Source organism: Pleurodeles waltl, chromosome 4_1, assembly GCF_031143425.1.
Source record: "Pleurodeles waltl isolate 20211129_DDA chromosome 4_1, aPleWal1.hap1.20221129, whole genome shotgun sequence".
Classification (NCBI taxonomy): domain Eukaryota; kingdom Metazoa; phylum Chordata; class Amphibia; order Caudata; family Salamandridae; genus Pleurodeles; species Pleurodeles waltl.
In genome coordinates this window covers 746,518,029-746,531,463 of record NC_090442.1, presented here as the reverse complement: position 1 = coordinate 746,531,463, position 13,435 = coordinate 746,518,029, and the positions used below count along the sequence as shown (strand labels likewise).

General features: G+C 44.0%; 1 protein-coding gene across 1 annotated transcript in view; it reads left to right on the top strand.

The window, feature by feature from the left end:
• Positions 1-3,349, top strand: part of GTF3C6 (general transcription factor IIIC subunit 6) — a 71,200-nt gene extending 67,851 nt beyond the window's left edge. The window contains exon 6 of the mRNA XM_069229372.1: positions 2,720-3,349. Within this exon, the coding sequence (XP_069085473.1) occupies positions 2,720-3,030 (311 nt within the window). The 3' untranslated portion in view covers positions 3,031-3,349. The remainder of the gene's footprint in view (positions 1-2,719) is intronic.
• The last annotated feature ends 10,086 nt before the right edge of the window (positions 3,350-13,435 follow it).

Genomic DNA, 13,435 nt, shown 5'->3' with positions numbered 1-13,435 from the left:
TGATCTTCCTCCCCTTTCTTGATTTTGACCCATTCCTGTGGGATAGCTTCTTTACCATTATTTCAATTGGATGCAGACCTGCCAACCTTTAAAAAGATGCCACTGTGTGAGAGAGGGTGAGCTGCCATGCAGGAGCAGGCCCCAGTGAAAGGCTGCAGTCAGTCACTTCTTAAGCAGGTGGGGGCAGAGAAAGTGGGATGGGTTTTTTGCAGGTACTGTCTTAACACCTTTTCGACCCTCTGCCATAAAACACAAACGCTTTCGAGGCAGCCTTGCATACCCAAGCACATGGGTGACTGCATCAGAAGCTATAATGGATCATGTCTGTGCAGCGCCTTCACAAAGGAGCTGGAGAACCCCCACTCTGTGGATAGGTTTCCAGCTCAGCCTTTGTTTACTGTCCGTGTGAAAAGCAAAGTGTGAGTTGGCACATCTGTTAATGACGAATATCCTTCTAACTTTAAAATCAAAGCAACTTTTTTTCCATTTGTATCTGCTGGGGGTGTGAGGGAAGCTTGCACTGCTGCCTGCATTGTATATGTTCCTTGTATAAGGGAAGCTTGCATTGTATATTCTCTGAGAGGGAAGCTTGCACTGCTGCTGTGGTGTATATGCGCCGTGTGTGAGGGAAGCTTGCACTGCTGCTTCCTTTGCTGTATCTGCTCTGTGTGTGAGGGAAGCTTGCATTGCTGCTGTGCTGTATTTGTGTGTGAGGGACGCTTGTATTGCTGCTGCCTGTGCTGTATCTGCTGTGTGTGAGGGACACTTGCACCTCTGCTGTATCTGTGCTCTGTGTGAGGGAAGCTTGCACTACTGCTACTGTATCTGCTGTGTGTGGGGTAAGCTTGCACTGCTGCTGCATGTGCTGTATCTGCTCTGTGTGTGAAGGAAGCTTTCACTGCATCTGTGCTGTATCTGGTGTGAGGGAAGCTTGCATTATACCTTCTGTATGAGGGAAGCTTGCATTGTTCCTTCTGTGTGAGGAAAACATGCAGTGTACCTTCTGTGTGTGGGAATTTTGTATTGTACCTTCTGTGTGAGGGAAGCCTTGCACTGTACCTTCTGTGTGAGGTAAGCTTGCATTGTACTTTCCTGATGAGGGAAGCTTGCGCTGTACCTTCTCTGTGAGAGAAGCTTGCATTGTACCTTCTCCATGAGGGAAGCTTGCATTGTACCTTCTGTATGAGGGAAGCTTACACTAGTTCCTAAATAAACTACCTATCCCTCTTTATCTTCCTTTCTATCTATTCTATGCAGCTCTCACCTATATATATTCACCATGCCACATAACTCCACTACACAAATACACTCAGTACCACACAATTCCACACTGCACAATTCCACAAGTAACAATTAAAATACAAACCACTAATTTCCTCCCCACACCACATACATCCCCTACACTCCAAACCAAAATACATAAATAAAAGACAGTGTCATTTACAACGCCAATAGCGCTAACTCTCACAAATGCGAGACCTATTGCATTGTAAATGCTTGTCTTCTGTAGCAGTCCAGATAGCAGATTTATGGGCCTCCAGATGAAGTGTCACACATGGTATGCCTCAGATGTCTGCTGACTGAATGCAACAGATGCCCCTTTCCCCAGCATCTTAAAAGCCTTCATGTGACAAAGCTTCTGATTGTATGCAGTCTGTGAAATGCAGAATATAAAACAAAAACAACCCAGAAAGTGTGTTCTTTAGCCATACTGCAGCAAATATATCCCTGTTGCTGTGCATTTTCAGATCACCTGGGAGGGATGTGGAGCTTCATAGAGCAGTGGTGAGGTTTGTGGGGAGTCGTATTTGAGGTTGTGAAGAAACAGCACAGGAGGGACAGAGGTAGAAATACCTGCACTATCAAGAACTGCTAAATGTAGAAAAAAATGAGTTCTCTAAATGTGAGCAGTGGAAGCAGCCACTCAAAAGAATTGGTAAGAGGCTATGCTCCAGTGGATGGAAAAACACAAGAAGAAAAAGTCAAGCCATCGAATATGTAGGAAGTAAACGAGTGACAATAAAGCCAACCAACGGTAAGCAATGGATTCGTTGTAGACCCACTGTAAGTTCACAGTAGGTCTTTCACAACCAGACAACTTGCGCTGTCTGGTATGCGAGACCTAGAAAATGGGCACAACGCCTTCTAGCTCTGAATGGGCCTCCTGGCAATCAAATGCATATTTGTGCCAAATTGTATTTTGACTTTTTTAATAGTGTATCAGTTAATGGGATATGAAAACATTTAAGGACATATTTCTTAAAATTATAATGACCACTTAAAAAGTCCCATTTATGAAACACTGTTTGAAAAATGCTACAGAGTTGACTTCTCAGAATCATAAGTACCAGCTGATTTCACATCATTTTGGCACCTCCAGCCAGTTTTGTGTTTTAAGCCAACAGCATTATGCAGTCTGTGAAATGTACTACAAAGTTTTCCCGATGAACTATGGACTACGAAGTTCCAGAATGCAAAGTGTTGTGAGCCAAATAGTTAGAACTAGCAGGTGTTACTGAACATGGAGTTACTGATTGTTTTGCCCAGTCACTAGTGACAATAAAATGCATGTAATTTTTAACAAACACGTCTATGTATATCTTAGTTTCTAAAGATGGTGATCATAATGAAAATTACAAATTATGTTTCAGAATTTCAGAATGAGGTAATAAGTTTAAATACATTCTTATCTTCGGTGTAATTTGTTTGCTACTTGCAGGTGGTGTGGAATATTTCCAAATCAAAGAAAACGATTTCTCGCAGAGGTCCAATTTGATTTGCAGCTTCATGCCGCAGATGAAAGATGATGGAGCATCAGCATCGCGCATCTCAGATGATCAGGTTGACGAGTCCCAGGAAGATTTGGGGCAAGAGGGAAACTCTGATCTTAGTTACGAACTTGAGAAACCAGACTTTGAAATGGAGGATGTGTCTTCTAACCAAGGCGGTCTGCCAATTACAGTCGAGGAATCCATTACCACTGATAATGTGGCCAAAACTGCAGAAATGGACTCTGAAGACTTAAGCTAGCATCATGGCAGAGAGGCACATATCTGACCCCCCTGACTCCCGTAGACTGGGATGGAAGAGTTTGTTCTCTGAGCTGGTTCAATCACTGGTAGTTTTCATCTAAAGGTTGTTGAGGCAGAGCACATAAATGACTATTTCCTCTTTAGAGGAGAAGGCAACCTTGGAAAACCTGAAGAGAATCAAATGAACAAAGACCGATGTATCTTCTGAAATTCCATGACTATGGGGAGACATGATTTCTCGCTTGAATCGTAGTATTTTTTTATTTAATGTTTGTATAAAGTGTAATCTGTGGCTAATTAAATCTGTATTTATATGATCTTTGAATGGTTCAATATGGCCTTCGTATTGTTTTCCAAATTTCAGCTTTGGAAAACACAATGGCCTTTTTAATCGCCCTGCTTTCTCGGTATGAATGGTTAGTGTCAGTCAAAAGCAAAGACTGCAAGCTGGTGTGCAGGTGTGAATGGGGACACGAAGAAAATTTAAAAAACCCTTTGCAAACTTTTCCCTTCATATAGTTTTCAAAGATTATCAGAACTATGAGTCAGCAGAAGTTGCAGCTGTGGGTACTCTTCTTTAAATCCCAATTGTCTTGTGCATAAACAAAAGTACTCGTTGAGTGTGCTTTAAAATTAATCCATTTTAATAGTTTAAAAAAAACATCGAAAGGTTTTTGTGGGAGATTAATTGCTAGTATCTGCCTTCCTGATCTTAAGAGGTTTTTCATATATTCTAGCATTTTGGAAAGATAGAGATCAGTAAAGCATCAAGACAGTCTCCCAGAATCTTGGATCAACAATTTATTCAAAGTTTCACCATTCATAACCTCTTCAGTAGCAGCTGACATGTCCATTTCAATTTCAATAAACTTCAGCCTCACTGCATTTCCCTTGAGTTCACTGGGGGTTCTTTGTGCGAAAGCCCCCTACCGTGGACAGTTTCCTGTTGACAGTGTTGATTAAAGTATCAAATCTAGTGTTTATATTTCAGGCATTGGTCATTATTGACAAAAGTGACAACGGTCAGTGGTTTATAGTGAATTGATACAAATCTTGCTCCAGTATAGCGGTGTGCAAAGCAGAAACTTTATCTTCCACAAACCAGTATTTGAGTGAATATATTTTTGCGTAGTGTGTAAAGTTGTGTTTGAATATATTTGGTGGCTGTTTTTTTCTGAGGTCAGGTTGGCAGCTCATTAGTGAAACAACCTTTTGCTTACAATGTACTCCCAGTAAGCACTGGTCTGCCCCCTTCAACCATCGGCTCTTTTGAGCCATTGACTTGAGACGTTATCAATCACACCTTGGCTGTGCCCATAGGATGCATATTTTGCCATTGTGGTGTATCTTTCTGCTACAGTGCAGAGCTTACATTAAAGTTCATGAGGGACTACTGTACAACTATAGCCCTATCTGACCACTCCTGCTGGCTCTCTCCTGGGCGTCGGGCTTTTCCTGCTCTTTGTTCCACGGCCTGCCTCCCACCGCCTCTCATTCTCATCGCTCCTTTCTCTTTCCCCTGTTTGTTCCTCGTTCGACGGCCTACCATCCACTGTTGTTCCTCCCTCCAGCCTACCCTTCTTTCCCCACTTCTTGTAAAAACTCCCCTCCTCCCCACCGCTCTGTCCTCCCACAGCTTCTCATTGGTGTCGCTGGGGCCAGGTATTTCTTTATTTTTCTTTTTTCATTTCATAGACATGAAAGGTCTATATTGAAGGCTCCCTCGACTTCAATAGGGTCCTCTTTTTGTTTCTTTGTCAGAATAAGATCAGGGCAAGAGAGCCTGCACTGCAGTCCTTTCTTTCTGTCAGTGTGCTATACACTAAAGAAGGACGTAATGAAGACTCCCCTGCGATTTCATCGTCCTTTGACACATAAAAAACGGAACTGTATCAAAGTTCCAAACCAGTTTACCTTTAGTGTTTTGTTTGACTTTAATGTGCACACGCTGTATGAGTTGGCACATTAAAGGCAGAACTGTTGGCTTTGCCAGTGCCCGCTGCTCATGCTGTCTTGCATGTTTAACATTCTACTCACAGTATCAGAAGAAAGTTACCCATAAATAGCTCCACTTTCATTTGTCATCTTAAAGGCCACTTGTAAGGCCAGCAAAGCGCAAGGGAGCACAATCGTATTTTCTAAACGAGAAAAAATAAGGTCTGTTTCCCTAGTTCTTTCAGAAAATCTCTTTGGTATCGCTGTGATGTGAGAATTCAACAGTTGATTTGGAGTGAGCGCGAGACTGAGCACAGCCGCAGGTCTCTTGGACAAGTATGACAGAAGCTGCTAAGCCTCACTCCCACTTAAGGTGCATGTAGATGGTGTTGTGTGGACGCAAGGAACATCCGTGTATCTATAGCGTTCCACTCCTCCCATGAGAAACTGGAAGGTTTACTTCTACCCGACGTCACCGCTTTCAAGGCGTAGCTCGGTGTTAATGTCTTTCACCACACCTCTTGTTGCGCCCAGCAAGGTAAGGAAGTGTTAGGATTTGCATTGGGTCCTTGGACGCCCTTATATGAGGTTTCCAGGAAGTGATGGAAGCGCAGATCGCCTAACCATGGGGTGTAGTGGAGAGTGTGAGAATAGATGCTGTCACACATACAGGGTCTTCCCAGATACAGGTTGAAGCAAATGAAATATCCAAACTACTGTTGACATCAACATCCCCATATGGTGTCAAATGTGTGCCCATGTGCTGTGTTGCCTTTTCTTAGTCTTGTATGGAACTGTATCTGAGCTACATTTTTTTCTCCCCTTGTGTGGTTCCTTACAGGTATATTGCCCACTTCTGTACTACAAGGAGAGAGAGTTTGCTCCGAAGTCTGGCAACTGGTTTTCTCTGAACATGCAATTACATGACAATAATTTGTCTGGATTTATTAGTATATCAGTCCTGCAACATCGGTTCTCTGCCAGATGCAAAAAGGCTGATATTTTTAATTTCTTTTTTGTAAGAAGCCGGTGTTTAGGTTGTGGTATGTCAGCTTGCTTATATTCTATACATTGACAAGACGATGTTTGTAAGACAAAAAAAGACAAATGATTTCCCGAATTGGTATTCAGTTAAGTGAATGACTTCCATAAATTGAAAATTGCAGAATGTTAAAGTAATGTGTCGAAGGCCTACAAATATACTGGTTCACAGTCATGGCTTTGCTTGATTGTCTCCCACAGTCCCTTCATCCGCACCTGGAGACCAACTTAAGGCTTCATACATCAAAATGGACGCACAGTGTTTTTGTCTCGAGCCTCACCAAAATATTGACTTCTTTTTTGTCATCTAGATTGGCTTGTCATTTATACTCCCAGAATTTTAAGCGAGAATGTATTAGACTTCTAGAGGAATTGGAATTACTATTTAAAAAATCAAGACTTGGAATTTTATGTCTATTTCTCCCCCCAAAAAAATGGATTAGCCCTTCTACTGTTCTCTCCTCAGGACAGGGAGATAGTCTTGTACAAGCTCCATACTGACGGCTGAGTTCTTTATACATCAAGGCGACTACAAGCTAATCTGCGAAGTGGAAGGCTACAAATAGGGTGTCCAACGTAGATCCAAGAGGCCTTATCCATACCAGATTTTCAAGATAACCATAGATTGAAAAAATAAACTCCTTTGAGACAGGTGAAATGTAAATATGTTTTCCATGGGTATCCGGAAAATCAGGCATAGATCCTGCCCTCCTGGACCCATGTGGACATGCATGCTACAAAACCATGCTGAATGTTTGCCAATTCATCCTGCAATAACTGTCTGTGCTTCCTCCTCCAAATATTCTGCACACATACTTCGTCAAAGGCTTGGTGAATCTTGTTTGTGAGCCTCTTGGTGGATGACACCTTCGGCTATTTTCCAGCAGATCGAAAGGTCTCCCAGGGGAGAGAGCACCTTGGCAACATGACGGAGACGGGACTTTATTTCACCAGTTAGCTGGAAAGGAAAAATTGCAAAGTTGTTTGTTACAGGCCCCTTAGAGAGCAAGCAGAACAAACACGTTAAGAGGCGAACACCACGACACAAAGCAAACGACGTGTCCTGGGGATTTAGCCTGCTTGCCAGAGGAAAGCCTGTAATGTTGCACCTTGTTCTGTGGGACCAGGTAAACCTACCCAGCAACAGAATATTGGTATTTCAGAAATGGCTTCTTTGCTAGTCTTTTCTTGGCTGTAAGGTGTAGGTGTGTAAAACCACACTTACCTTTTTTTTGGACTTTCACATCAAAGGTAAGCTCTGTTCTTCTTTCCAAAACATTTACAAGAAAGTCTTTATCTTAATTAATAATCATTTAGTATACTTATACAGCACACTTTACGAATTGCCTCGTATTTAGGTGCTCTTAATGTGTAAATCATTAACCCTCTCGCTGCTAGGCTTTCCCCACCTCGATGTCTTCCCTCCTCCCCAACCCCCCTGTCCCTCCAGCGCTAAGCCTTTTTTGGCTGTTTAGCGCTTAGGCCTCCATACATTTTTTTCCACATAAGCGATCCACACCAAATTAGCACCGTTTTTTACCAACATCCTGGGTATTCTGAAGGTGCCCAGGGTTTGTGGATTGCCCTAGAGGGGACTGAGACATTAGCCAAAATATCCCATTTATGGTTTTTATTGGAAAAATGCTAAAAAGTGTTCCAGAAGAGTGTCTGTTTGTTCCTGCAAACAACATTAACAAATGGTTTGCAGTGCTAAAATCACCATCTTCTCAGCTTTCAGGAACAGGCAGATGTGATACCGAAAAACAGGTTTTTGACACAGTTTTGGCATTTACTGGGAGATAGCCCATTTTCCTATTTTTTTGTGCTTTCAACCTCCTTCCAGTTTGTGGTGGGAACAGGTGTGAAACCCATGGTGGATTCTGGAAAGCTATACTTTTCTGAAAACTAGACAACATTCTGAATTTAGCAAGGGGTAAATATGTTAGATCCTTCAAGCTTTTCCCCAAAAAACTAAGGGGGTTATTCTAACTTTGGAGGAGGTGTTAATCTGTCCCAAAAGTGACGGAAAAGTGACGGATTTACCACCAGCCGTATTACGAGTCCATTATATCCTATGGAACTCGTAAGACGGCTGGTGGTATATCCGTCACTTTACCGTCACTTTTGGGACGGATTAACACTCCTCCAAAGTTAGAATAACCCCCTAAGTGTGGAAATCAAAAAATATGGAAATTTAGTAGAAAACAAACACACATTTGTGACAACATGTTCATTTCTAACTTCTTGTTATAATTGCTCATTTACAAAAGCAATATACCATTGCATCTGCTAGACCCTTCTAGTTGCGGGGATATATAGCGTTTGTGGGTTTTCCAAGAAGTCGAGGTACCCAGAGCCAATAACTGAGGTGCAATGTTTTTATATTGTGTACCCGGCATAGACCAATTCATATAGTAAAATATAAAGAGTGAAAAACAGGTATCAAGGAAACCTATTTCTTAAATGGACACAAGATATCCAGTCTAGAAGCAGTGGTTACTTGCACATTGAATTTGTGGGGAACCCATACTAGTATGTGAATTAGAGGGCATTTCTCAAAATGTCTTCTTTCTTATGCACTGGCTTACATTTAGAAGATACAATTGCAGGGAAATACCATTGATAATAATACTTGTTCTACAGTTCTAAGTCTCCCGATAAAAATGGTACCACATTTGTGTGGGATGGGCTAGTACCTTCAACAGGAAATGCCCCAAAACGCAACATAGACACATCAAATGTTTCTATTGAAAACTGAAATTTTTGTTTTTGCAAAATGCCTAGCTGTGGATGTTGGGCACTATCTCAGTCGGCACCTACGGAAACGTAGTAAACCTATATGTTTTTGAAATATAGATACCAAGGGGAATCCAGGATGGGGGGACTGGCATGACTCTCGCCAGGTTACTTTACCCAGAATCACTTGCAAATGTCAAACTGTGACCAAAAAACACATTTTCCTCACATTTCTGTGATGGAAAGTTCTGGAATCTGCAGGCAGCCACAAACTTCTTCTCGCCCAGAATTCCCCTAAGTTTTCTGATAAAAATGGTATCTCACTTGTGTGGGTAGGTCTAGCTCCTATGCAGGAAATGGCCCAAAACACAACATGGGTACAACACATTTTTCCACTCAAAACTGACCTGTTTTTTTGCCAAGTGTGTAGCTGTGGATTGTGGGCCCTAGTTCAGCTGGCACCTAGAGAAACCTAGTAAACCTGTACATTTTTATAAACTTGACACCTTTGGGAATCCAGGATGGCGGACTTACATGGCTCTCACCCCATTGTTTTACCCAGAATCCCTTGCAAACCTCAAACATTGACTGAAAAAAAACACATTTTGCTCACATTTCTGGTATGCAAAGTTCTGGAATCTGTGGGGAGGCACAAACGTCCTTCTACCCAGCATTCCCCTAAGTCTTCTGATAAAAATGGTACCTCACTTGCCTGAGTAGGCCTATTACCCATGACAGGAAACGGCCCAAAATGTAATTGCCTCCATCACCCCCAGCCCCCAGGGACAAAAAGACTGTTTCCCCAATTTTATGGGCATGGGGGCATGGCCATGCCCATGCTGGGCAGCCCCTACCCCTACAATTAAAAAAGAAATTAGGCTTTCTGCCTCCCTGGGCAGGAAAATAGGTGTAATTGCCCCCATCTGTCCCCAGGGAGCAAAAAGACTTTCCCTATTTTTATGAGGGGGGGCATAGCCATGCCTATATTGGACAGCCCTCACCCCCTACAATTAAATAAAAAAGTAATCCCTGGTGTCTAGTGGGCGTTCTGCCCCGTGGGGGGCATTTGGGGTAATTGTCCCCATCTGCCCCCCCCGAGGGGTCAGAAATACTGTTTCCTTTTTTGGGGGAGGGCTGGGGCTGCCCAACATGGGTATGGCCATGCCCCCACCCTCTTACAAATAAAAAATATTTATTCTTGGTGTCTATTGGGCTTTCTGCCCCCTGGGTGGCATGTGGGGGTAATTGCCCCCCATCTACGCCTCACAGGAGGCAGAAAGACTAGAATATTAATTTTGTTTAGAGGGCAGCACAAGCCCTTGCCCAAGGGGCTGCACCCAGACATTTATTCTGTGTAAACCTCCACTGTGTAATGGTTTTCTGCCCCTCTTGGGATCAGATTGGCTTAGAAATATGGCCCGTCTACCCCCGCAGGTGGATGGAAAATGGCCAAAATAATGCCTCCATAATGGAGAGCAGCCCTTGCTAAAGAGGCCGTTCCCCAGCATGGACTGTTTGTAAATCCCTGGTGCCTAGTGGATTTCTGTCCACCTTGTGGGCAGATCAGCTAAAAATCTAGCGATTCTCCCCCTGGGGGGCAAAAAATGACAGTAATAATACTCCCAAAATGGGGAATTACCCGTCCCCAAGGTGGTGCTCGCCGACATGTATTTTTATAAATACCTGGTGTCTACTGTTTTTCTGCCCTCCCCCTTCTCCTCCCCCTTTTGGGGCAGATCGTCCTAAAAATAAGGCTGATTTGCCCCTGGAAGGGGGGGGGGGGGGCAGAAAATGGCCAAAATAATGCCCTCATAAAAAGGAGCAGCTCTTGTCCAAATAGCCGCTCGCTGACATGTATTTTTATAAATCCCTGGTGTCTAGTGGTTATTCTGCCCTTGTTTGAGGGAGATTGGCCTACAAATATGGCTGATTTGACCCCAGAGGGAGCAAAAAATGGCCAAAATAATGCCCTCATATTGTGGAGTGACACTCCCCCACATATATTCTCTGTAAATCCCTGGTGCCTTGTGGTTTTCTGCTTCCCCCTTGGAGGCAGATTGGCCTAAAAATATGGCCTGTCTGCTCCTGAGGGAAGCAGAAAATGACCATAATAATGCCCCCTTAATGGGGAGCGACCCTTGCCGCTTCCCAACATGTATTTATATAAATCCTTGATGTCTAGTGGTTTTCTTTTAAAATATGAACGTTCCGCACCAGGTAGAAAAAGGCCAAAAAAATGCTTTCATAATGAGGAGCAACCCTTGTCCAAGGGGCTGCTCCTTGAGATTCTCCACTTTCCAATGATACCTCTCCTGTGTGCTTCGGTGCTCGGGGCTGAGATATGCCTCTGAGCACCAAAGCAGTGAAACTGAAATGAGCTGTTTGGCTTATTTCACTTTCACTTTTGATGTAATGACGCAGAGGGATTTCCTGCCTTCGTGGCGCACGAGCACCGCGGCTGAGGAGGTCTCCATTTGTGTTGTGTAGGAAGATGAATGTAAGAGTGAGGCAGTGAGTGGATAAATGAACGTATGAGTGCAAGGATGAGTGACAGAATGCATGTTTGATGAGATATAGAATAAATAAACTCACCTGTTACTGAAGAGATGCTTTCAATTACAAACCAGACCTTTTGGAATTCCCAAAGCGTGTTAGGTAAAAGGCTCTCCCATGCGGAATCTACATTTGTGAACAAGTATAGCTTAAAGTGATTTTCTATCAGAGCTGCAACACCGTTGACATCCACCATGAAGTCAGACGCAGGCTAAGGTATGGAGCCAATCATAAAAACTGCATCTGAACACTTGGTACTCATGGCTGCTCCTTGTACCCCCAAAATGCATTTGCATTCAATTTTATGCCTAACCCCGCCCGTTTTTCTTTGGCTACAAGTCGCATAGAAATGTCCTCAGATTAAATGATTTCAGGTCTTGTCTTTTACTCTCAGTCTTATGATTTTTAAGTTTGTGTCCGTGCCGCAGTTGAGTGCAATATGTATTCACAGTAAAAGTTCCTATCCCTGGTCGGGGCTTCAGTTCAACTCACGATAGCCTCAGCGATACTAATGATACATACCACCCGTGAAAACTCTCCCCCAGTCACAGATCTGGGTTTAATCCATCATTTTTTTGCTGCCCATGCCATTCCAGTTTGGACCCAGCCATATGCAAATCAGTCTTGACCCTGTTCCCCATGGGAACAGTCCAGCCCGAACTGCCAGGCCAGGTCTTCCCTGGACTGGAAACAAGCATCCTGGGACCGGTTTCGGGGTTTCACCCCTCATCAGCCAGGCTAGCTTGAATCCAGTGGCATGGGAAGCATGGGACCCACATCTGGGCATACCCTTCCCACTTAAGGCGACATTAACAACACAAAAGAATGATGGACGGAGTGCTGACAATGCAAACACTCTCCCCCAGTCACAGATCTGGGTTTAATCCATCATTTTTTTGCTGCCCATGCCATTCCAGTTTGGACCCAGCCATATGCAAATCAGTCTTGACCCTGTTCCCCATGGGAACAGTCCAGCCCGAACTGCCAGGCCAGGTCTTCCCTGGACTGGAAACAAGCATCCTGGGACCGGTTTCGGGGTTTCACCCCTCATCAGCCAGGCTAGCTTGAATCCAGTGGCATGGGAAGCATGGGACCCACATCTGGGCATACCCTTCCCACTTAGGGTGACATTAACAACACAAAAGAATGATGGACGGAGTGCTGACAATGCAAACACTCTCCCCCAGTCACAGATCTGGGTTTAATCCATCGTTTTTTTGCTGCCCATGCCATTCCAGTTTGGACCCAGCCATATGCAAATCAGTCTTGACCCTGTTCCCCATGGGAACAGTCCAGCCCGAACTGCCAGGCCAGGTCTTCCCTGGACTGGAAACAAGCATCCTGGGACTGGTTTTGGGGTTTCACCCCTCATCAGCCAGGCTAATGAATCCAGTGGCATGGGAAGCACGGGACCCACATCTGGGCATACCCTTCCCACTTAGGGCGACATTAACAACACAAAAGAATGATGGACGGAGTGCTGACAATGCAAACACTCTCAGAACGATGGATTAAACCCAGATCTGTGACTGGGGGTGAGTGTTTGCATTGTCAGCACTCCGTCCATCATCCTTTTGTGTTGCTATATATATTCTGAACACCTCTTCCGTGAGGCTCACTCGCGAGCCACCATTGGATTCTTTCATGACCTGGGGAGTGAAGGGGGGAGGGGGGGGAAGGCTGTGCGTTTTAAGCAAAGCGTACGTGATGTGAAATAACAAGTTGTGGGTACTTCAGCTATTTAGTTCATCCGCATCTATAAAAAAAAAACACCCAATTTAAAGCAGCAATACATGCAGTTTTCTTTTGAATTTGGTAAGGATCGCATGCGTAATTCTTCCGAAAAATCTCCCTCTGAAAGAGCTGCCTTCTGCAGTTAGATGTGTGTTGTTGTCCATCTCCCAAGTGGTGTTTCTTCCCTTGGACGTGGCTTCCCCAGCATCTCGCAGGCTCCCACGTGGCTCGCCAACAAGGCTGGCATCTCTGGGTGATTCAATGTAAACTGGCAGCTTCTTGCTGCTTTAAGAGGCATGCATCCCGGATCTCAAATTAGCAGTGCTCCAAGATAGTGCCAGTGCCCCCTGCATGGGAAGCTTCCCAAACCAAGGAGGCCATATTACCAGTCCCTTCCTGACTTA